Below are 26,280 nucleotides of genomic sequence, written 5' to 3' on the forward strand. Positions count from 1 at the left end.
TCTTAACCACTGAGCCAACTCTCTAGCCCAGAATATGTTCCTCTTTTGTTATCTTTTCCTCAGAGAGATTGTATCTATATCTTCAGCTATTTTTTCCCCATATCCTGGTGACTCACATTTAGTGCCAAGGATGGAAAAGATATACCTTGAAGCTAAACTGCTCACTTCCTGACCTTACAAACTGGATTTGAGGGCTTGGTAAAGCACTTATTGTATAAGCATAAGAACCTGAGTTAGATCCCTAAAACACATAGAAAGCCATCTATGGTGGTGCACACTTGTGCTAGGAGCAAACAATAGTAAGATTCCAGGACCCAATCGTCAGCCAAGCTAGCCAACTGTTGAGTTCCAGGTTCGCTGAGAGACCCTGATTTTATAAAAATAAGGTATACCTCCGAGCAGTGGTGGCGCACACCTTTAATTCCAGCACTTGGGAGGCAGGTGCAGCCTCCCTGTCCAGCCTGGTCTACAAGAGCTAGCTAGTTTCCAGGACAGGCTCTCTAAAACTACAGAGAAACCCTGTCTTAAAAAAAACAGAAGGGGGGGGGCAGGTAATACCACCCCATCTGTTAGCCAAGAAAGCCCCAAAGGTCCTCCAAACAGCACAAGCTAATGCTATTGCTGACCAGAAAAGTAAGACCCAATTTCAGACACCACACATCCTGGCTACAGGACAAAGAAATCAAGCTGGAAGTATTGGAAGGACTTCCCCTTCTAACCATAATATAGTATCAGGCAGCTGAGAAAGAAAAGTCACCAATAATGTCACCCAGTAGTAGTAGACCTTGCACGTTATAATGCTGACCTCCATGCAAGATGTGCCCACAGGTACAACAGTGGCATGAGTATTTTCTGACTGAATCTGAGGGATAGGAAGGAATGGGAGTTTTACTGGTACTATAAAACTCATCAAAAGAGTGAACATTTTTACTAAATGTACATGGTGTCAGACTGCTTTCTAAATATTTATGCTTATACCCATAGGCAAATGCTGCTCTCAGCTTTTATCAGAGAAGCTTCTGTCTGCAGCCAATATCTGTGAGTGGAGAAACTCAGGGAGATGGAAAGATTTAAGAACTGATGATTGGGGGGAGGGATGGCCATTGATACTGATGGATGCTGGGGGAGGGGAAGTACTGATCTTCAGTAGTGTAGCCACTGACATGTCCTCTATGCTCCAGTGTGTGGCTCCACACCATGAGCATATGAGTGACTCTGGTTAAACTCGATTACTAAACAACGTGAAATCAGGATGGGGAGAAAAGTGAAAGGCTTAGCAGGGGTGGAAAGGCAAAGATGGGCAATGAGTGTAACCAGAATATAGTGTATATACATATAAAACTGTCAAGGAGCTGGGTATGGTGGTGTACATCTTCAGCATCTGCACTCAAGAGGCAGAGGTAGATGGTTCTGAGTTCTAGGCCATCCTAGACTACATAGTAGACCCTGTCTCAAAATAAAACAAAGCAAACATACCCATGTACACAACTGTCGAGGAATATGTGTAATTAAACTGGTATTTGAAGGCAGATATGGTAGCTTACAACTGTAACCTTAGCTCTTGATAGACCAAGGCAGAAGGACTTCCAGGAATTAAAGACCAACGTGGGCTACATAGCAAGTTCACACCATCCTGAACTATAGACTGAGAGCCTGTCTCAAAACAAAGGATTCAACATGTGCTTATACAAAAGCCCACATAAAGTAGCCATAGAATCACAAAACTAGACACATGGCTTTTAACAAAATCTTCCTCTTAATCTCACTGATGAAGAGAAAAAGAAGGGCAGAGGCTCTGAGCCCCAGGGCTGGGCATTCCCTTTTCCAAGACCTCCAAGCAGCCAAACCTGGTGCAGGAGAATTGTCTGTATTCTGTCGATCATGTTTTAAATAAACGCTGATTGGCCAGGCAGGAAGTATAAGCGGGTCAACTAGACAGAAAGTAGAGGCGGGGCAATGAGAACAGGAGAATGCTGGGAAGGAGGAAGCTCATTCCTCCCAGTCCTGCCCAGACCACTTAAGAAGCAGGATGTGACCTGCCCAGCTGAAAAAGGTACCGAGCCATGTGGCTAACATGGGTAAGAATAATGGGTTAATATAAGCTACAAGAGCTAATAATAAGCCTGAACTAATGGGCCAATCAGTTTAAAATTTTATGGAGACCTCTGTGTGATTTTCTTTGGGACTTGCCTGCTGTGGGAACTGGGGAGGATGGAAACCCCAACAAGCAAGCCTTCATGTTACAGAATGGCACCCAACGTGGATAACTGCATCTGGGCAGGACAGAAACCCCCACTAGCAGGCCCTCATGTTACACAAACCTGTACCTGTTTTCCTATTAATCCAATCAGCAATAAACATCTTCATTATCAGATTCAAGCCTACCTCCCATGGGCTGGGTGGCAGAAATGGTGTCCTTACCTAGCCACAGTAAATGTGTCTTCTGGAAGAAGCCGAGCTAGCTGGATGAAGATGTGATTGAGAGATGGGCAAAAGCCACACCACGGTGTGTAATAGAGCAGCAGAACATCCTGTGGAAAGGGGAGACAGTCACACCTGGTCCTGGACCTCATTTCCTGCTGTGCTCAGAGGCCTGAAGGCATTGAGTCATTGACTGCAGGAATTATGGTGAGATTTTTCTCATCTTTACTTCTAATTATGTGTTTTCATTACAATCCATGCAGTTAGAAGAGTACCATGCAATCTGCTCATATTTCACCACTAGACTAACGTGCATATCAGAAATAGACTGTTTTCCCCCAAATGACTACAGCTCTAGAAAATTTTGCCCACCCTTGAGCCCCTAAACCTGTTTCTTATAGTGATCAGGGCCTCGTAATGCTCAAGTGCTCTACCATGAACTCATCTCTCCAGTCCCATACCTGTTTCCGAAGGGTTACTTCCCAGAAGGTATCAGTTGTCACTTCAGTGATTAAATGTTGAGACAGGAACTGAGCAGAATCACTCCCAGTAAGATGCCTTTTCAAGGGACTGTAGAGAACACTGAAGTTTTGAATAAAAGACTCTAAAAATAAAGAGAAAATGAGATCATCTTTGCTCTAGGTACAAGCAGAATAGCTCACCTACTTTAAAACTGAAATGCTCTCCCATGCTTCTTTTTATTGTTGTTATTTGGGGTTTTTGTTTTGAAACAAAAGTGTCTTACTTTGTAGCTCCAACTGACCTGGAACTTGCTATGTAGTCCAGTCTGGCCTTGAACTCAGATCCACCTGCCGCTACCTCTTGACTAATAGGTAGTAATAGGTAGTAATAGGTTCAAAGGCTTGCACCACCACAACTAGCTCTGTGCTTATGTTTTTTTTTTTTATCACCTCAACTAAGCAAACCCTGGCAGAAAGGTGACCAGGTTGCCATTCTGCTTGACTTTGGTAGTGCTAATTCAGAGGACAGTCCTTTAACAAAACACCACGTAGGTGAGATGCTCAGTACAACTGTGGATTCCATCCTGCTCTTTTCCAAAGAGAATGCCACACATACACAACATGAGGATGCACACAGCCACACGTTGTACCTTTTGCAAGAAAGGCAACCTTGAACACTATAGTAGCTCATAAGCATCACTACAAATACAGTGGCATTACAAAGTGAAGGTTTTTAATGATCATTAATGTGAGACCAAGGAGCCTTTTTGTTTCCTTTATTGAAGTTCTTCAAGTTTCCTTTTTTAAAAGCTAACAAAAATAAACAATTATACATAGTGGAAAAATACATAAATAAACCAAGAAATAAAAGCCCTAACTTAACCCAACAATCTCACCCTTCCCACCAATGGAACCATCTCAGAATCTTCTGCCTCAGTGAAGCAACAACACTAGTCTGATCTTTGCTTATCTCTTCCAATTCCCTCCAATGGGAAGTCTTAACAATGACTCGCTCTGCAGAAGCAGGAGGAAGTGAAGAATATCATGTGAACATTAAAGACATGTTCTTATCACAGCTGAACACTTAGTTGGCTATAGTTTTGGACTGTGAAACCAAGATTGCCCAATCTGAATGAGGCTTAAATTCTAAAGCCACTCTAGGGACAGTTGACTTAGGAGTTAACCCCCTAAGTATTTGTTTATTTTACAAAGATTCTCAAAACTGCTACCAAGTATAGAATAGCTGGCCCAACAGACACTAGCTGACACAGAAGATAAACAGCTGATACAGAATATAGAAAATAGCCAGGCGGTGGTGGCTCACGCCTTTAATCCCAGCACTCGAGAGGCAGAGGCAGGCGGATCTCTGGGAGTTCGAGGCCAGCCTGGTCTACAAGAGCTAGTTCCGGGACAGGCACCAAAGCTACAAAGAAACCCTGTCTCGAAAAACCAAAAAAAAAAAAAAAAGAATATAGAAAATCGAAGATAAATAATTGATACAGAAGATAAAATGAACCCGAAGACGGCTTCTTTCAAGAAACCTGTAAATTAAAATAATGTGTCTGAGCTTCTCTGAGCTGAGTATTACTCACAGAATCCAGAGAAGCCAATCACCATTTACTTTAAAACTTATACGCTCACTTGGAGGTGATGGTGCACACCTTTAATTCCATGTTTGAGAGGCAGAGGCAGGTGGATCTTTCTGAGTTTGAAGCCAGCATGGTCTACATAGTGAATTCTAGGATAGTCAGGACTATATAGAGAGAGAGACCCTATCTCAAAGAAGAAAAAAAAAAGCCAAATAACAGTAACAAAAACATGGTTGAGGGGTGTGGAAAGACAGCCTATTAGTAAAAAGCATCAGCCGCTCCTCCAGAGGTCCAATTTTCAGCATCTACCTAGTAGCTCACAATTTGCCTACAATTCCAGTTCCAGGAGATCCACTGCCCTCTTCTAACCTCTCTAGGTACCAGGCATGCATGCAGGCAAAATGATGTAGGAGAGTCATCTGTCTATGTGTTACTTTCATTGGTTAATAAAGAAACTGCTTTGGCCCTTTGATAGGACAGAAAATTAGGTAGGCGGAGTAAACAGAACAGAATGCTGGGAGGAAGAAGGCAGGGAGCCAGACACCATGGGGCCAGACATGCTGAACCCTTCCTGGTAAGCCACCACCTCGTGGTGCTACACAGATTTTTAGAAATGGGTTAAGCAAGATGTGAGAATTAGCCAATAAGAGGCTGAAACTAATGGGCCAGGCAGTGTTTAATTTCGGGTGTAAAGCTAGCTGGGTGGCGGGATGCAGCCCACCGCTCCTTCTATACATGCAGGCAAAACACCATACACATAAAAAAATAAAAATAAAATTTTAAGCTACATGGCTTGGGGAGATAGAGAAATAGCTCAGCAGTTAAGAGCACTGACTGACTGTTCTTCCAGTGACCTAGGTTTGATTCCTAGCAGCTACATGGTGGCTCAGGAATCTGACATCCTCTTATGGCCTCTGCAGATACTGCACACGTGTTGGTATACAGACATATAAGAAGCAAAACACCCATGTACATAAAATAAAAATACATAAATGTCAAAACAAAATAACTACACAGTTGTTCATTTTATGAACGTCTACTACACCAACATATCATGAGTTGGGAGTAACTGGACTCTATAAAGTGACAACTGATCACATGTTTACTTTGAGCATTGAGGAGCTCTTGTAATCATTAGAATCTGATACAGAAGAGCCAACGTTACGTGACTCCTTTCACAAAGGTGGCTAATGTGAAGGATTCACCTAGACTGATGAAAGCATAGCCAAAAGGACTAGTACCTAGGGAGCCGGCTATTAAATTCCTCTTCTCTCCATTTGACATTGGCTCTCCCTGTACTTCCAGTGATGCTGACCTAACAAGACTTTTGAATTCTTACTTTCCTGTGTTGTATGTCAGGGCCTTCACTTCATTCAGCAGAGTCCTGGGAATAGGACAGCATGAGTCCATCTGCTGCTGTTGTTGCCAAGGCCCAGGAGCCAGCTCTGGGGAACTTTCCCACAGTAAAGCCTTAGGTCATCCCAAGTGGATTTCACTGGTTTGCAATCTACTCTCAACACTTGTGCGTTGCAATGGGGGGCAGGTAAAGGTAGGCTTCCCCAACATGCAGTAAAACTTCAGTAGAACAAATGGGGCCCACTGGCCCTGACACTTCTACATTCAACCCTGTTAAGCAAGAATGAGCAACAAAGTCTAAGCTCACTCCATTCTGCTTCAGTTCCTTCTCATTACTGGTGCTACTAATGGCCATGTTCATCAGCCCCTGCACATCCCACTAGAAAGGCTCTTGCCACTCTGTCTGGCATGGGAGCCAGGTTCCTGGGATTAATGTTGTTCAACCTTGGAAATGTGTCAGAAGTTGCCAGTCTTGGTCCCTTAGCTCCCATGGGTTAGCTGACAAACTCAACCAGAATTTGGCAGCTGGAAGCTTCTACTCTTTTTACTAGGCGAACTGGCTTCTTTTCAAACTGACCAACAGACAAAGACAACTTTATGGTCGGTTGTCTGAAGACTTCAAATGAGCAATGAAGCTGGCATCACCCCACGACCAGGAATAATGAGACCATCAATGTAAGTTACAGCTCTTAAGCTAGCAAAGCTTATCATGCTCAGGGAGACACACCACCTACAGTACCTAGAGTGAACTTCATGAGGGCTTGATTGGGATCCAAGATATAGTGCGACTCTTCTTTCACATCAACAATTGTTGCAAACTCCTTCACGGGAGCAGAGCTTGGGGCACCCAGTCTTTCTGCATATAACCAAAATAAATTGGAATCCAAAAGGTAGATATTCAGGGTCTTGTTGGTTCTGCAGCTCAGGCCTGTGAAGGTTGTGCTAGTGAGGCCCACTTCAGGAAAGTGGTACCTGTTCTCCTCAATGTGAGGAATGGAGCTCGGGGCAGTGGCCTCACAGCTCTTCTCTAGGGAAGAGAATGCAATGGCCGGGGCTGTAAAGACATCCTGTTCAGAGCCAGTGAAGCTTGCCATGCCCCGGGATATGGTCCTGCAACATGCAGTGTAGTAGCTGAAAGGACTGTAAGAGATTAAAAAATTGCTGCATTCTATGCTGCCCGACACCACGTGATAAAAAGTCTGCTCCTTGAGGTAGAAAGAATCCAGAGCGGCTGCCATCTCAAAGAAGCTGCACTGTGGCACACTCACTGAGCTCGGCTTGGTACCACCTACTGTCTGGTTGACACACAGCTCACAGACATTGTGGGTTCTGGAGAAGGCTGGACCCTGGGGCAGCACCACTGTGTTACAGCAAGGGGACGCTGCCATCAGCTGAACATCAGGCATTGGGGCTGGCAGCTCTGGTGCCAAGGACTGGAACACAGGTGCCTCCACCCGCCGAAGGTGCTGAAGAAGGCGCTCCACCACCTGATCCCCATGACAGTTATTGTACTCCAAGGCCACTTCGGTGATCTGAAAAACAGGGCAGAGCTGGTAAGAGACAAGGATTATGGATGTAGAGAAGGCAGCTGTGCTACCTGAATGGCATCCCTGAGTCACAGGCAGGAGCCCAGACATAGGCTGCCTCAAAGGAGAAGTGGTCACACCAAAACTCTTCTGCTCTAGCTACCCTGGAACTCATTCTGTAGACGAGGCTGGCCTTGAACTCACAGAGATGTGCCAGCACCTGCCTCCTAAGTGCTGGAATCAAAGGTGTGTGCCACAGGTCTATGTCTTGCAACACGCCCCTCTCTCTGCAAGCACGAAACCATTGCTCTGAGTTAGAAGGTTCTGGAAATGTCTGCCCACCACAGATAAATGAAGTCCAGCCCATAAAACTGTTCAGCTCAGGTATGTGTCCAGACCATTAAAGAATCAGAACAGACTTGAACCCTCTTGCCTTCCAAGTGAGTGTACTTTCTTTACTTACACCTTTAATACTCCCCTGTGCTGCCATTTTCTCCATCTTTAATAAGTCTGAAAACTTCCCAAACACATGTACAGATTTAAGTAAATTTACAGCATCTATTCTCGCAAATATATTCATGCCTTCCAGGAGATCACCAATCTAGCCCACTCCCAACTATCCATACCCATCTTCCCTTTCTAAAGCACCTCTTCCCCTCCCTCACCACTGTGGCTAGGTCTCAGCATCATCAGGCTAGAGAACAGCTCATCCTCTATTTCTGCTCAGTCTCCTCAGGCCACCACCCTCCTCTTCCTAACAATTGAACTTTCCATGCTGATGTTTCTTTCTCAAGCATAATGGATACTCCCTGGGTAGGTGATATTTGGAGGCTTTCTATTACCTGTAGGACAAATACATTTGCCTTTACTGTTGGTTTGGTTTGCCTTTCCAGGCTTGTGCCACCCCCATTTAGACCAGACCAGGCCCTCTTATAATGCTGCATCTTTCTGATGCCTGGCCCAGGACCCTGCCTTTTCCTCCAGCTGTTCCTATGACCCTCAAAAAGGGAGGCTGCTCAGGAAAAGGCAATCCCACTCTGAACTAGCTTCTGTACTTCTAGTCCTTGACACCCTCCCACAGCCTCAAAAACTTCTGCCACAACATCCTTTTTCTTTACAGGTTTTATGCCCTCACTGATAGGACCAAGTTTGGGCACAGGCGAACAATTGGCATTTCAGAGAAATGTGCACAGTATCTTTTCTTGAAGAGAGTAACCACCTTACTCTCAAGTTTAAGGTCATCTTCAGCTACTTAATGAAGCTAGCCTGGGCTACATAAAAATCTTTCAAAGAAGTGTGTACGTATGTATGAACCTGAGTTTGGGAGAAAAACCTAGCGCTCCCAGCTCCCATCCACCTGGCTTAGCTTCCACATAAAGATGGAAAATACACAGAGCCTGGATACTGTACATTATTGTGCTGTCTTTGAATTGTTTGACTGCTGAGGGAGCAACAGCTCCTAAAAGACATTTGATTATAAATGTCGCTGGATTAATACAACCTATACATTTTGAAAATGCCTTGACTTCAAAATTTAAGTCAAAATATATGTTACTTTGGAAAAGAGGTTTTGCTCTTGTTTCCACAGGAAATGAGAGGTTATGGTTTGATCAAGGAAGACCCCCTGAAAATCTCTGATAGGAGCAGATAGCCCAGATGATCCACCATTTTAGCACACCTCTGTTGCAGTTTCATCTGAGTTGGACATCCAGCACAGTTTCAAGATTGCTGTCTGAGATGGTCCAGCATCACAGAATACTACAGTCAGGACTTGACCATAATCCTAAATTTTGTGGGGGTACCCATGAGATTATCAAGCACCCCTCAATCAACAGGAAGTAGCCTAGAAAATTATGCCCACATTTCCAAAATATGGGTTATGGATGTTTGTCTTTGTTTAGTGTCTTGGCTATAAGTTGTTAGGAATAATGGTCAGGAAAAAAGCTAAACAGAGGAAATCAGATTCAACGTTCAAAAAAGGGATAAATATAGATATGATTTTGTTTTGTAAAAAAAAAAGGGGGAATATAGATAGGATAAAAGGTAGATTATTGAATCTACTCTGAAAAAAGGGGAGGATATAGATATTAAGATAAAAAGGTAGATCATTGAATCTTAAAAAGCAACTACTAGTTTTAAATGTTTTACACTGGATTGGACTTTAGTATATTGTATACAAATTTTGTATATTGAGACTAATTTTGCTAAAACATACTGTATATACATTTCTGTGGGGCAATATTATACTCCATATGGAGTTTACTTTCTTTGTGGCAAAAGTAAGCCAGTGGGCAAGAAAATGTCCCTGCCTTGACTGTTGACAGTATGCTGTCCTAATTAGACAAGCCAGACACAAAAAAATCTGTTGGATATGCTAGGCCTGTGGGCCAAAAATGGATGCCCCAATGTTGCAGAGGAACTTTGCGTGACTGTCCAGGTAGCCAGCTGTTTCTGTAATTTCTCACATTTTTTGGAAGTTGCTTGCTGGCACTTCCTGCTTACTCAGTTAATTTATTATTCCCTTTTGGGTCTCTGAGAGTGTTGAAGACTAGACAGTAACAGTTATAGTTTCCCTTGTTTACTGATACAGAAAGCAAGTTATGATAGAAAGTAAATTAGGTACTAGATTTTGGAATCACCAAAATAAGATAGAAATGGAGTATTTTCTCTAAATTTGTCAAATGCAAATGAACTAGACATTGTTGATGTATTTATTGCCTGTATATATTATATATAGTTATTATACTTATTGTATATAGTTTTTCTTATATTCGTTATAGCCTTCTTTTTATTTTAGACAAAAGGGGAAAATGTAGTGGCATTTCATTTGCATTTTAATAAATAAAGCTTGCCTCAAGATTGGAGAATGAACCAGCCTCACTGGTCAGCCTTACAGACCAGGTAGTGATAACACACGCTTTTAATCCCAGGAGCCACACTAGCTTGCCAGAAAAACCAGGCAGTACATGCATTTAATCCCAGTGGTGCACACCTTTAATCTCAGCCCCAGAAAAGATTAGGAGAAGACAGATCTCAGTATTAGTATTATTCTGAGATTCCTGGAGGCAGGATCGCCATTTTCGGACTTAGGTAGAGGTAAGAGTCAGTGGCTAGCTGCTTTGCTTTTCTGACCTTCAGGTTGAACCCCAATTTCTGTCTCTGAGTTTTTATTTGTTGTGTTTCATATCTCTTCTGTGAACTATGTTGGTTTTTCACATCATAACCCTCTTAAAGAACAGTTTTGAAAGCAAAATTCATGGTACATCCTGTTAATGTGTTTGAATCTGTGTCATATTTAATTAATGTAAATAATTAAAAACTTGGGAAACAAGTGTAAATGTCCGTGCTGTCAACACTTCTGTTCTCTTCTATCAAAGACATTCATAAATCTAGATGCCTCTGCTTACTTGACTCATGCTGTGAATGCCTGAAAGACTGTTCAGAGTGGAGAACAAGTCAAAAGGACACTGCAGGCCGAAACAGAAACTTTGACTACTAGTGTGTTGCATGATGTCTTAGAAATGCTCGAGGCACACTAGGGAACAGTGACCCTGGTGTCAGCATCCATGTTTTCTTTGTGTGCACACGTGCAGATAGATATGGGGTATACATGCTGATGGTTGGTGTATATGTAGAACAGTTGCCCATTCCTAGGTTGGTACAGCCACCACTTGGCCACTTCTGACCTACATGAAGCCCACAGCTGTCACCAGGGCCCTTGCCTACTATGCCCTCAAAAGTGTAAGTTCTTTCCATTTTTTGCTCAGACCTAGGCCCACAATGAAAAACAAAGCTGCCCTGAACTCTCTATTGAGCTGACAGCTCTCCTTACCCAAGTGTGACACTCTTCCTGCCAAGCCTCTCCTCCCCTCTTCTGCTGAGCTCCTGCTCTCAGGAACATCATTTTCCTCTTCTGCTACTTCCTGACCGCATTCTGGCTAGGGTCCAACTGTCCTCTGAGTAGAGCAGGCTCTTAGTTCCCAACTGAACCAGCTTCTGAGACCAGATGCCTACAGTTGCCACATACTTCTTTCCCCACGAGTTCCCAGGACTCAATGAACACTGGCCAGACTGAACTGACACATGGAGGGAAGTCCTGGGCAGACGTTGTTGCTTGTCTCAAGAATACACAGTATTATGATGGGTCATCCCACCTATATGTGGATGTAGGGTAACAAACCCCACCTGCTACAGAGCACCCTAGGAGCCCAGGTAACTCATTTTAAAAGGCCTGTTGGTAGATGCTAGAAACAGAAGATGTGGGGAGATGCTCATGTGAGGACAAAAGGCTGAAAGCAAGGCCTCCCTCTGGGGCCAAACTCAACCTCAACCATCTGGAGCGAAGGTCTGGACCCATGCCAACTACTGGCCACTCTGCATGCGCAAGTCAAGGAAGACAATGTCCCAGAAGTAAAAAGCCACAGCTACCAACAAGGCTGAAACCTTGTCTTTCCTGCAAAGACCTTAATCTAAATAGCAGAGGCATGGGCATGGAAAAGAGATTCTTGGATCATAAAACATTCAGGCAGCACACATTATCCAAAGAAACGAAGCTGTAAGACCAGTGCAGAGGAAGGAACAGAACTACTTCATTGTTCTTTCCTTTCCTCCTTTAAAGCCAGACTGTGGCATCAGTGAGAAGACTCGCAGTGGGGATAACAACTTGAATCAAATGCTGAAGAACAGCAGATTGAGTCTGGCTGGTGAAAAGTTCTGCTCCAGCCTTCAGAGCAGTGCTGAGGGGCCCAGGGACAGGCACTGTCAGTCTCTGCTAGACTGGCTGGCTGTCTGATTCTCAATGGATCCTTGAGGGAAAGAAAAAAAAATAAAACCCTAGTAAATCCAATTTAGCAATCCCAGGCTCTCTGCTGATTATTATTGCTCCCTCTAAGTGCCTCCAAATAATCCATGTATAAAACTCACGTCTAGAGAGAATGGATGTTCCAGAAAGTAGAGGAGGAAGGAAGAAAGACTCCAGGCAGTACCTGTCTCTGAAAACCTATCTATCTGTACAACAAGAAAAGTCTAGAGAAAAAGGCCATCACTGTAGCTGCACCTGGCCACTATGTTGCTGCCCCCAAGGCGGCCAAGGCTGGAGGCTTGGCCAGGTGCCATAACAGTGGCATTTCCTAGGCCTTATCAGCTTGTTTGTATTCCCAATACCGTCTAAACAGGAACATCAGTGCAGTCACCTGAGGAAGAGGGCATTTGGTCTGTGTCAGGGAGGCAATTTCATTTCCCTTCTCTAGTCACCCATGACCAGAGCAACAAATAAAGATGGTCAGAGAATCTGGGGGAATTCCTGACATAAACAGAGACCACTGAGCCATAGCTCCTATTCCTGATGGCCACTCTGATGATAGGTTAGTGCCCCAAATGCGGAAGAAGAGCCATGAGATGACCTTCAAGTCCTACCTCATCCAGGAGAGGATGGCTCTCAGCTAAGGGATCAAAAGGTATGAACAGGAAGAGTGCTGGTCCCTTCTTCAGCTCATTGTTCAACAGCAGACTCTTGCCTCCATGGGGCTGTAGCCATCGGAAGAGGGTCTCCTGGTTTTCTGAGGCCCATTTATAGATGTTCTCAGCAGTGAAGTTCATGACCTCCCTTGGGAAGACCTGCCAAGGATAAATGTGAGAATGAAACAAAGGTGAGCAGACAAGGCAGAGCCAGAGTGCCAGCACTGTCATCCAGACGCCTGACCAAGCTGCACTGAGGGAGAAAAGGCACCATTGCTGGCTGCAAAGCCAGCCCTCGCCCCCTCCACACGTATCCTCAACATGTGGGAGAATGCCACCATGGCAGCAGGCCACTTTCATATCACTGGGTTCACCTTTTGCTGAGAGACTCACTATCCACAGATATTCTCCCTGCCCTCAGGTGGCTGTAATGACCTCTAATACCCTGTCATCTAAAGAGAGCACCACAAGGTGTTTATAAAAGAATCTAGGCCTACCGGCCAGAGTCAAATTTCCACTAGGCAGAGGCTACAAAAGACTTTGTTCACGGTTACCCCCAGTAACTGGACAAATTCCTGGACAGAACAGGGACTCAGCAAACACTGGAGCAAATCAGTGAGTGGCCTAAGCTTACACAAGGCCCCAGATCGTACTTTATGTGTAGCAGGAAGGAAAGAGACATTTCGTATTTTTGCTTTCTTTTTCTGTAACATGAAAGTATCTTTCAAAGTCCAATGACATAAATCAGAGCTTCAGATATTTCCAGAGTGGAAGGTTTCACAAGATGAAGCATTTGGTACCACTAGAAATGAGATTTAAATGACCTTACAATGAGTGTGCCCACTGCTATTCCAATGACGCTTCATTTGATAAAAGGCATTAGCTGATAAACAACTGAAAGTACCCAACTGAGGCAGCAAGCCTGGACAGTTTCATAATTACTTCACAGGTCTCCTTTCCTCCATTTACTCTTCTGCGCTGCCCTATGCTATAAATACATGTAGGCTAAAACAATGGTATAAGAAAATGAGAGCTAGCAAAGCAGATGAAGTGAAAAGCTAGTCAGGCACAAGGAAAGTGGGCAGGCAGTGGGAGAAGCAATCACAGCAGTGATGCTCAGAGTGCAACAGTGAGGGCTTAAAACACACCAGGAACATTCCCACCTGGAAAACACAAAATACACATAGGAATAGAAATAGCAAGAAGAAAAGCACAATATCTGTGATATGAGAGATAGACAGATGTTGAAATGACTGGCAAACCAGGGCACTCTGAGAGTACTCAATAGCACTTGGAAAGATCTTTGACCTGAGCTAAGGGCAGAGATTGTCACTGTATCTGAAAGTCAGTGGTTCTGCTGAGAGCTAGCAATCCTGTCAAAATGAATACAACTCAGAGGTCCAGTGAGACGGCTCACTGGATAAGGGCACTTGCTGCCAAGCCTAACAACCTGTGTTCCACTCTTAGAACATATATGGTGGAAGGAGAGAATCAGGTCCTGCAAACTGTCCTTGGTCCTCCGTGTGTGTATGTCTGTGTGTCTGTGTGTGCACGTGTGATAAAATTAATAAATGTAACTAAAAATAAAATACTTCAGAAAAATAGCCTGTCAGCAATAACTGTGGAAGTAGCAAGGGCACAGATGTGAAGCTTAATGCTCAGAAGTAGGGAAGTGGCAGCGGTCCCAGCAAAAAAGCAAATAAATCAGGGAACAAAGGAGACAATGAAAGCCTAGGATCTCTGAGGTGAAACGCTATCAACGTCTACCTATGTCTTGACAAGAACTTCAACACTCCACTGTTATTGTAGGAGAAAAGCCCTTTCACATTCCTGCTCTTCACAAGAATAAATGAACAACACTGCCCAGTGGAAGCTAATCTCAGAGAACCTGGGCCTAGAGTAAGAAATCAACTGAATAACCACAGTTTCACTCAAGAAGGGCAACTAACAAAACTGTATCACAATGTAAGACTCTAAACAAACAAGTTCTAGACTGCATTCAAGAGCCCTCTAATGCAAAGATACTTACTAGGGTCTGAGCTCTAGGGTAGGCTTATAGGAATTCTCAATGTGCACATAAAATAATGTGCTCTTTTCTAGGGAGAGGTCCATATATTTCATCCAGTTCTCAATTGAGTCTGTGACCTACATAAGGTTAAAAACCACTGCACTAATACAAATGTGATTTGAAAATACTTACAAGTGATGTGTTGAAATGTCTATGTAAATACACACTTCCAGAGTGTACTAAGGATACCAGTTTCGCAAGATGTTTATTTGTGATAACCCCAAATCGTACTGTTCCTAGGTAATCTGAAACAGAAAATTTTCCTTTATTAAAGAGGAGGCCTAGGCCTTAAAACAATCACAAACCCATTGATGCAGTCCTAATGTGCTTATCCCCTAAGGCAAGGCTGTTGCTAACCTGGCCTGGCCCTAGGAAGAGCAGCTGCTGACAATGGCCTCTTTGTTCCAATCACTTAGGCTGAGGAGACTACAACCACCTGCAGTGAGCTTAAGTGTCTGCTTTGCCACCCTATTCCCCTTTCTCAAACAAACCTATCACTGGGCCAAGGCATAAGCTGGTGTCTCTGGACATGGCCAGCTCCTTCTCATCACACATCTTGTTCTCAACTTCTCTGACTACCCACCCAATAGTAAGGACCCAGTAGACAGAAGCTCAGGGAGATGTTGGGACTCTATTCTATGTTGATGGTACCTTTAAGAACCTATGTTGTCTTACTTATTAATTTAGACTTTCCTTCATCCAAATTCCTCTTAGAAATTCAAGTTATTATTTATTGCTGGTACATTAGTTGGATGAAGATGATTATGAGCTTCTGATCTTCCTGCCTCCACCTTCCCAGTACTGTGGGACTGTGTCATCACAAACAGTTTATGGGATGCTAGAGATCAAACCCATGGTTTTATGCATGCTAGGCAAGCGCTATTCCAACTGAGAGGCATTGCATGCCAATAAATATAAGTAAAATGAATGGATTTGGCATATACAAAGAAGTCACACAAACTGACATTTAAAAATGATTAAAATGGGCACACCACAGAAAGGGAATGGACCTGGCTAATCATTACAATGAAAAATACTCAACCTCACTCTGAGTAAAGAAAACAATACCACTTTTGCCAAACTGCCTGAAATTTAAGGCTTAAGAGCAATGGGAGCTATGATACAACACTAGCAGAGAAGGTAAAATTTGGCACTTGACAAAGAAGTTTGTGGACTGCTAGGAACAAAGAAGGAATACCACTAGCAATCTCACATGTGTATGAGGAGTCACATTCAGGGACACTAGCTAGCAGATACTGTAAGGGAGGATGAAGCAGAACTACCATAAAGCAGAGAAACATCCCCAAGACAGCAGAACTTTTGTTTAAAGAAACAGAAAACGACCTCATACTTGAAAAACAGTAGGTATTCTTTTCTTATGGGCACATAGGAGAGTAGCAGTGTATAAACAACCTTGAAAGGGGGTACAGCTGCACACAGTAGTCCCAGACACTCTGAAACTGGGGCAAGAAGAATGCCTGAGCCTAGGAGGAGCTTAAGACCAAGCTGGGCAAAATATGGAGACCTGCCTCTGAAAGGAGAATAAAACTGGTTTGTTATTGGAACAAGAAAGATATCCTCACATGCGAGGCTTCTATTACTAAAAGTAAACAGATACTAAATTTAAATTTACGGTGTGTGGACCTGCTATATCATGAGTATGGTATAAGTTCTAGGGATAAAATTTAGGTTGTCAGGCTTGGTAGCAAGTACAGTTATCTACTTAGTCTTCACTATTCTTCAAGGACCATGCAATACTATAGTGTTCAAACAATTCTAAAATAAAGGGGATGAGTAAGGTGGCACAGGGAAGACTGTGTCCTACTTTCTTGCCTTATTACAGATACTAAATAAGATCTTAAACTTCAAATTTTAGCAACTTACATCCAAATAACCAAAGTATAAAAATATGAAGGCATTCCACACAAAGTGTCACCCTCAGCCAGGTGTGGTGGTGCACACCTTTAGTATCAACACTTGGAAGCAGAGGCAGGCAGAGTTCCAGGACAGCTTGAACTGTCACATACTGAGATCCTGTCTCACAAACAACAAAAAGTGTTCTTCAATTTCAAACCCTACACTCCAGCATTGCCAAGTGAGGACAGCTAAGCAGAACAGCAGGAATGCCTCCTTACCACAGTAATCAATTTACACAAAAACCTGACAAGTCTAACAGGACACAAGAGAAAAGCACAAAGACTAAACCAAAAAGTAAAAGAGTGGTCTGTGAGGAGGCCTGCATACCCAAGTAAGGCTGTCTGCACTTGACTCAGAGCCACGGTCATGTTCACATAATCCAAAAGAAGCCAAAGGAAATGGAGGGAAACTACTGTAGAATACTACCACTAGCAAATACAACTGCAAATGATTAACACCACAGCGAGGGGTGGAGGAGGAAGAGCCAACCTTAGTAACTACAGAACTGCACAATTTAGAGCAAAGAGAACTGGACCACGTCCATAAATCTCATTAAGAAATATGTTTCCGGGGGCTGGAGAGATGGCTCAGTGGTTAAGAGCATTGCCTGCTCTTCCAAAGGTCCTGAGTTCAATTCCCAGCAACTACATGGTGGTTCACAACCATCTGTAATGGGTCTGGTGCCCTCTTTTGGCCTGCAGGCATACACACAGGCAGAACATTGTATACATAATAAATAAATAAATAAATAAATAAATAAATAAATAAATAAATAAATAAATAAATGAATGAAATACGTTTCCCAATCCTGTACAATAAAGGAACTTCTGGAGACATCACAATCCCTGACTTCAAACTCTATTACAGAGCTACAGTATTGAAAACAGCCTGGTATAGGCATAAGAACAGACAGGAGGACCAATGGAACCAAATAGAAGACTCAAATATTAATCCACACACCTACGAACACCTGATTGTTGACAAAGAAGCAAAAAATATCAAATGGAAAAAAGAAAGCATATTTAGCAAATGGTACTGGCATAACTGGATATCAATATGTAGAAGAATGAAAATAGACCCATATCTATCACCATGCACAAAACTCAAGTCCAAATGGATCAAAGACCTCAATATAAAGCCAGCCACACTGAACATCATAGAAGACAAAGTGGGAAGTACACTTGAATGCATTGGCACAGGAGACCACTTCCAAAATATAACCCCAGTAGCATAGACAGTGAGAGAAACAATTAACAAATGGGGACTCCTGAAACTAAAAAGCTTCTGGTAAAGCAAAGGACATGGTTAACAAGACAAAACGATAGCCTACAGAATGGGAAAAGATCCTCACCAACCCCATATTGGCTGATCTCCAAAATATACAAAGAACTCAAGGAATTGATCATCAAAAGAACAAATAATCCAATCAAAAAAATGGAGTACAGATCTAAACAGAAAACTCTCAACACGGGAATCTAAAATGGCTGAAAGACACTTAAGGAAATACTCAACATCCTTAGTCATCAAAGAAATGCAAATCAAAAAACAACTCTGAGATTCCAAGAATGGCCAAGATCAAAAACATTGATGACAACTTATGCTGGAGAGGTTGTGGGGTAAAGGGAACACTCCTTGCTGGTGGGAGTGCAAACTGGTACAGCCGCTTTGGATATCTGTATGGTCATTTCTCAGAAAATTAGGAAACAACCTTCCTCAAGACCCAGTAATACCATTTTTGGGTATATATTCAAAGGATGCTCAATTGTACCACAAGGACTGTGTTCCTATGTTTATAGCAGCATTGTTTGTCATAGCCAGAACCTGGAAACAACCTAAATGACCTTTGACTGAAGAATGGATAAGGAAAATGTGGTAAGTTTACACAGAGGAATACTACACAGCAGAGAAAAATAATGACATCTTGAAACTTGCAGGCAAATGGTTGGAGCTAGAAAACATTATATTGAGTGAGGTAACCCAGACCCAGAAAGACAATTGTTGTATGTACTCACTCATAAGTGGTTTTTAAGCATAAAGCAAAGAAAGCCAGCCTACAAATCACAATCCCAGAAAAATGTATAACTCAATAAAATCAGAAGGAAGGAAAGAAGGAAGGAAGGAAGAAAGGAAGGAAGGAAGGAAGGAAGGAAGGAAGGAAGGAAGGAAGGAAGGAAGGAAGGAAGGAAGGAAGTAATGTTTCCCACAAGGCTATAAACAGCAATTCTGTAAGCACATTGTAAACCTTGGGCACCAGGATATTTACTAGAAGGGTAAGAAGGAGGGGAAGCTAAAATGTGTTACACTGGAATCAGAGGACATTGTATAAGCTGGCTTTTAATTTGCATGTTAAGTATGTAATATAAAATATCGTGAGAGTATAAACACAAGCGCTTCCTGGCTCTATCTGCTAGACTGTAAGTGAGGTCTCGCTGACACTGCTGCAGAGCACACCCTGGTAGCACGGGTAATAAAAACCCAGAGACAGATACTGAGGTTCAACAAGAAGATCAGAAATCAAAGCAGCCAGGCACTGGTTATTACCTCTACCTCAAACCAAAATGGAGATCCTGCTTCCACAAATTCTCAGAATGACACTAAGCATGAGACCTATCTCCTCCCATTTTATATTCCTCTATAGTGCTAGGATTAAAGGCATGTACCACCACTGCCCAGCCTCAATGGCTAACTAGTATGGCTGCTAGGATTGAAGGGGTGTGCAACCACTGTCTGGCCTGTATGGCTGACTAATGTGGTTGCTTTGCACTGACCTTCAGGCAAGATTTATTAAAACACAAATATACCACTATATTTCCCTTTTTGTCTAAAATAAGAAAGAAATAAGAAAAACTATATACAATTAGTACAATAACTATATACAGGCAATAAATACACCAACAATGTCTAGTCTATTTGCATTTGACAAAGTCGGAGAAAATACTCCATTATGTATCCTATGAGTCCAAGCTTTGTACCTAATTTACTTTCTATCATAACTTGCTTTCTGAATCTGGTAAGCAAGAAAAACTATATGTAGCTGGTCTTCAACTTCAATGTGGAGTTTCTTCCATGCCCATTGTCTTCTCTCAAGTAGATTGGTGCTGCCAGGAGCAGACATGTCTCATTGTCATAAAAAGAGAAAAAAGAAACTATGCTATTAAAACATCTTAAATGCCATATTCTGCAGTGTTTGAAGATCACCTGTCTATTTAAAATATATCTCTGTCTGATCTTGAAAACATATCTAATGTAACTATAAGTTTGATTATATTACATGACTAATTATTAACCTGCACTTCTTTATTATCCAAACACTTGGTAATAATGATTTTCAAGGACTAGAAATCTGTATTACATTGTTAAAACAGGTGTACTGAACAAGATTAGAAACATATATTAACAAAATTAATATCAAATTTGTATCAATATACAAAATTTTAATACAATATACAAAAGAACAATCCATTGTAAAATATTTAAAACTAGTAGATGCTTCAATAATTTTTCTTTTTATCTATAGCCTCCCCTTTTTCTTCTCAGAGTAGATTCAATAATCTACCCTTTTATCCTATATTTATATCCCCCTTTTTTCAAAACAAGAACCCTGAATCTAATCTCCTTTGTTCAACTTTCCTCCTGATCGTAACCAATAACAACTTGTAACCAACCCCCCAAATAATGACAATATCCATTACCCATTGAGTGACTAAAAAAAAAACAAAAAAAAAAAACACCCACCCCCTCTTGGGAACGTGTGTGTTATAATTCTTAAATTTACTTCCTGCTGTCTATCTAGGGGCAATGGCATCTTTAGGGGATCCTGAAAAGAAAAATTGGGGTTAATTGTCAAGTCCTGAGAGAGGTAGCTGTATCGTTTGTTGTCCAGACTCTGTGTAATAGGAAAGTGCAGGGTTTGTCTCAAGTCCTGGGTAGATCATCTCAGCTAGCCACCTCAAAATTGTTCTGAGAAGTTTGTAGTCCAAAGCCGATCTCTAGGTGATGTTTTTCAGCTTAGTGTTGTTATTACAGTCTTGGAGGATTATAGTCGTTGGGCCCCAGGTTTCTTTTGGATACTTGAACCCGAAATCATGTATAGGAAGACAGATGAAACTTTTTCTAAAATTAGTTAGTACTCTGTATGAACATTAATATGACAAAAAAATTAAAATATATTAATTAATCTTATAAATTTTATACCTTAAGAAAAGCTGTTAAGGCCGGGCAGTGGTGGTACACACCTTTAATCCCAGTGCTCGTGAGGCTGAGGCAGAGGGATCTCTGATTTTGAGGCCAGCCTGGTTTACAAAAGCTAGTCCCAGGATAGGCTCCAAAGCCACAGAGAAACGCTGTCTCGGGGGGGGGGGGGGGACGAAAAGCTGTTAAAAGCTGGGCAGTGGTGGTGGTGGTGCACACCTTTAATCCCAGCACTTGGGAGGAAGAGGCAGAATCTCTTGAGAGTTCAAGGCCAGCCTGGTCTACAAGACAGCTGTTCCAGGACAGCTACAGTTACACCACATAGAAACCCTGTCTTGAAAAACTAAAAAAAGGGGGGCTGGAGAGGTGGCTCAGCAGTTAAGAGCACTGACTGCTTTTCCAGAGGACCTGGGTTCAATTCCCAGCACCTACATGGCAGCTCACAACTGTCTAAAGATCCAGTTGCAGGGGATCTGACACCTTCACACCAATGCACATAAAATAAAAAGTTAAATAAACCTTAAAAAAAAACTAAAAAGAAAAAGAAAAGTTGTTAAAGAGTTAATATAAAGCCAAAGGATTATGAGATTAGTAGCAATAAAATAGTCCTTAAATTTTTCTTTCTCTTCTGTCCCATATTAGGAGGGTCTTCTGACATAAGACAGAGATTTTAGATTTCAATTAAATAAGCATGCTTGGGTTTAGAGGAGAGAGCCACACTCCAACTCAAAGGCAATTTAATTTTAATTTAACCAGGACTACAAAAAGATTATTTGCATTATATGTCTGTAGAGAACAGCAGAAACAAACATTTGGGAAGATTTATGAAATTTTATCCTGTTGGAATTGTGATATACCAATAGCCAATTTATTCCTTTTCTTGATGTTTCATTGTTTCTGGATAATTTGTACTTTTTCTTCAGATGTCTCAATTTTCTAATGGTCTTCAGATTCCTTACCTGGATGTCTTCATTCTCCTGAAAAGACAGAAACAGAACCCTTCCCCAACCATAACTTTGGGAGATTCTCTTTTGGCAAGTTATCTCTGATCAAATGAAAAGCATATGTTGATTTTATAGGTTAGTTTATATTAAACAGCCATGGGGCTTAACGAACTATCATCTGTTCTAAATAAGAGGTGTCTCTTGTTCAAATAGAACCCTTATCAATTTTTCTGGTATCCATAGCTTTTCTTCTCCTGTAGAAACAAAAGCAAAACCCCTTCTCCAACGTAACACGTCCTAGTTTCCATTCTGAGGTCAGTGTATCTTTAAGGTATATCAGCTAGCTTAATTCTGTAGTGTTTTTTTCTTTTCTCCAAAGTTTCTCCACAGCTGCAGTTCCTTTCTCATTAGCATTTAGAAAATTCAAAGTTAATAAAGCATTATGCAATCAATTTCTGTGGGTATTTTTCATCCTTTCCTGTTTAACATATACTTTAGAGTTCGATTTGATATTTTTTTTTTTTGGTTTTTCAAGACAGGGTTTCTCTGTGGTTTTGGATATTTTTATAACTGTCTGACTTGTAGAATTGTGTGGTATGCCTGCAATATGATTAAGATATGATGTAGGTGAGTCTTCTTTCTATGTGTTGCTTTCATGGGTTAATTAATAAAGAAACTGTTTGGCCTGATAGGTCAGAACATAGGTGGGTGGAGTAGACAGAACAGAATGCTGGGAAGAAAGGAAGTGAGGCAGACGCCATGCTTCTCCGACCCGAGACAGACGTAGGCTAGAATCTTTCCTGGTAAACCACCACCCCGTGGTGCTACACAGATTATTAAAAATGGGTTAATCAAGATGTGAGAGTTAGCCGGGCGGTGGTGGCGCACGCCTTTAATCCCAGCACTCGGGAGGCAGAGCCAGGCGAATCTCTGTGAGTTCAAGGCCAGCCTGATCTACAAGAGCTAGTTCCAGGACAGGAACCAAAAGCTACGGAGAAACCCTGTCTCGAAAAATCAAAAAAAAAAAAAAAAAAAAAGATGTGAGAGTTAGCCAGTAAGAGACTAGAGCTAATGGGCCAAGCAGTGTTTAAATGAATACAATTTGTGTGTTGTTATTTGGGGTGTAAAGCTAGCCGTGCGGGAGCTGGGCAGGACAAAAAGGAGGCCTGCTCACCTCATCACTACAGAGTGGTGCCCAACGTGGGCTCAAACCCACAACCCTGAGATTAAGAGTCTCATGCTCTACCGATCTTTTATATTTAAAGGGGGATATGATATAGATATGAATATTTGCACTGGTATGGATTTTAAGGTCAATTTTGTTATATGTATTTCTAATATTGATTAAGGTATTGTGATTGTGTAGTTCATTTTTAAAATGTAATGTATAATTAGGAAATATAGGTTGTTAATGGATAATCATCAATAGTCAAGCTTGTAGTCATGTTAGTTAGATTTTCTAGATATATAGAGATATATTTCAGTTAAATAGGCATTTTTCATATCTTTCAAAGACTACAGAATATGGCATTTAATGTTTTAATAACTTAGCATTTTTCATGACAATGAGACACGTCTGCTCCTGGCAGCACCAATCTACTTCGAGAGGAAGATGGGCATTGAAGAGGCTCCTTATGGAGTTTGATAGCCATTTGGGCAAGAAACTGCTTTTGCCTGGACTGTTGTATAAACTGGACACAGAGAACCCTCAGAGAGAGGACTACTGAACTTGCCTAAAGGTGAGATCATCCTTTGGAGTTCCTAACTCATGAAAGAGTCTGCGAGACATTCTGCAGGACACAAAGGAAAGTGACTGAATTGTCTTTGAAATTTCCTGCTTCATGGAAATGTCTGCTGGATACTATGGGCCTGTAGGCTGAAGATGGATGCCCCAATGGTACAGAGGAACTTTGGGTGACTGTCCAGGCAGCAAGATGTCTCTGTCATTTCTAGAGTTTTAGAAGTTGCTTATTTCTTGTTTACTTAGGTAATATTGTATCCTTCTAGAGTCTTTGATGGAGTTGAAGAATGGATGGTTATAGTTTTCCTTAGTTATGATAAAAGATAAAATAGACATAAATATTGTAACTGTAATTCTTGCTTGATAATGGTTTTGTTATATGTGATTTTACTATGTTAAAGTGAAAGCCTTTCTTTATTTTAAACAGAAAAAGGGGAAATGATATAGGTGGGTCTTCTTTCTATGTGTTGCTTTTATTGGTTAATTAATAAAGAAACTGCTTGGCCTGATAGGTCAGAACATAGGTGGGTGGAGTAGACAGAACAGAATGCTGGGAAGAAGAAAAGTGAGTCAGACGCCATGGAGCCAGCCACCAGGTCAGACATGCTGAATCTTTCCCGGTAAGCCATCACCTCATGGTTCTACACAGATTATTAGAAATGGGTTAATCAAGATGTGAGAGTTAGCCAATAAGATGCTAGAACTAATGGGCCAGGCAGTGTTTAAAAGAATACAGTTTCCATGTAATTATTTCATGTAAAGCTAGCCGGGAGCCGGGCCGCAGGTTGCCACTCCTATCACTACAAATATAATAAGCAAAAAACTGTTTCACTTTTCTTAGAGACATATGCTGGAGCACTGTCTGTCTTTATTTGTGATAGCCATGACTTCTAGCAGATATGTGATTAATCAATCAGGCTTTTCCGAACTCAAAACAGTTTCCCATTGAAAACCTGAATATGTACTAATGGTGTGGTATACATATTTTAGGTTTTCAAATTCTACAAAATGAAACACATCCATCTGCCAGATTTCAAATGTATAGGGCCAGAAGGACAGTGAGGAATCTGACCACAAGTTTATCATTTGCTTCACAACAGGTGAATGAATGCCATGAGACTGTTGCTTCCTTTAATCTCTTTAAATCTAACATTGGCAAGGAGTTAGTTAGCTGTAACAGAGCCTCTGCCATTTGGCAATTCCTGTAATTGGATATATTAAGGCTGGTTGTCTGAAAACTTTATGCTGCTCCTCTCTATTCTTATAATGCAACACTGAATTGGTTTTCCACTGTCTGGATTTGAATATCTCTGTGATCTGTTTCATGATTTTTTTTCTTCTAAGGTATGTATCCTAGCACTCAGATTAATAAACATTTTTAGTGATAAGACAAAAATGATAAAGTGGATAAGTTTACAACTGACATTACATAAATCCCTTCTAAATTAGTTATCCTCTCATCTAATCATTCCATTTTCAAACTGTCCAGCATATTTCATACAGAGATCCAAATTCCTCCAATGTCATAGTGTTTCCCATTTTTAATGTGGGGGGGAAAACTCTCTTTTTTAACTAATTCCTCCCTTTAAGAATTCCCAATTGTCTTACCAAATCTACCGACAATGTTGATGAAGGTATGTAGCCTATTTGCTGCTGTATAGAACAGTAAAAGCCTGACTGGATATCAAGGCAGCTACCTAGTTTGGCAGCAGCCTGAGAAGGGGGTTCAGGGAAAGCCCTCAACTCACAGTGAGGGGGAGCGAAAGAGTGTGTGTGTCAGCTGTCTGAAAAATGCACCGGGGTTCAGAAAAAGCCATGTGTGGCAGGGGTCTGCCTGAAGGCAGAACCAGTCAGTCTAAGGCTGGTGAGTCCTTTGGTGTTTGGAGCCCAGGTGCTTCTGGGGTTTGGGTGGTAGCTAGAGACTGTTTCAGAGAGGCTACAACAGAAAAATCCCAAACTCATTTAGAGGCTTGAAAATAAAAAGAAAAGAAAGCCTAGCCAGTGGGGCTGGAGCTTCACATGCTGCTTTAGCCTCTGCCAGTGGCTAAAAAGCCACAGGCAAACAAATGGCTTTTTCATGAATTCATAGCCCAAACATTGGGCGCCAACTATAACATGAATAATAAAAACCTAGAGGCAGATAATGGGGCTCAACCTAAAGATTAGAAAAGCAAAGCAAGCAGCCACAGGCTCTTACTTCTACCTCAAACCGAAATGGCAATCTTGCCTCCATCAATCCTCAGAATAAGACTGAGCATGAGACCTGTCTCCTCCCATCTTACATTCCTCTCTAGTGTGAGATTAAAGGCATGCACCACCACTGCCCAGCCTCTACTACTAACTAGTGTGGCTGCTGGGATTAAAGGTGTGTGTCACCACTGCCTGGCCTGTATGGCTCACCAGTGTGGCTGTTTTGTACTGACCCTCAGGCAAGATTTATTTATTAAAACACAAATAATATATTATTGTACACCAGCACTGAGATCTTCATCTCCAAGTGTCAATCCCGGCTGAAAGGTACCAGGTTCTTAAAGAAGAGGTTGATGAGAAAGGAAAAGAAATATGTGTGTTCCAGTCCTAGGGATGGACCCTAGGTCTTCCACATGCTA

General features: G+C 41.8%; 1 protein-coding gene across 5 annotated transcripts in view; it reads right to left on the bottom strand.

The window, feature by feature from the left end:
- Positions 1–26,280, bottom strand: part of Txndc11 (thioredoxin domain containing 11) — an 80,153-nt gene that overhangs the window by 8,959 nt on the left and 44,914 nt on the right. For 3 of the 5 annotated variants that reach the window (XM_075942040.1, XM_075942038.1, XM_075942042.1), the window contains 5 exons: positions 15,011–15,123; positions 12,769–12,969; positions 6,567–7,359; positions 2,883–3,025; positions 2,422–2,531 (listed from right to left, as the gene is read on the bottom strand). In XM_075942040.1, coding sequence (XP_075798155.1) covers positions 2,422–2,531; positions 2,883–3,025; positions 6,567–7,359; positions 12,769–12,969; positions 15,011–15,123 — 1,360 coding nt within the window. The remainder of the gene's footprint in view (positions 1–2,421; positions 2,532–2,882; positions 3,026–6,566; positions 7,360–12,768; positions 12,970–15,010; positions 15,124–26,280) is intronic. The other 2 variants (XM_075942041.1, XM_075942043.1) reach the window with 1 other exon arrangement.

The sequence above is a fragment of the Microtus pennsylvanicus genome, chromosome 11, assembly GCF_037038515.1.
Source record: "Microtus pennsylvanicus isolate mMicPen1 chromosome 11, mMicPen1.hap1, whole genome shotgun sequence".
Taxonomy (NCBI): domain Eukaryota; kingdom Metazoa; phylum Chordata; class Mammalia; order Rodentia; family Cricetidae; genus Microtus; species Microtus pennsylvanicus.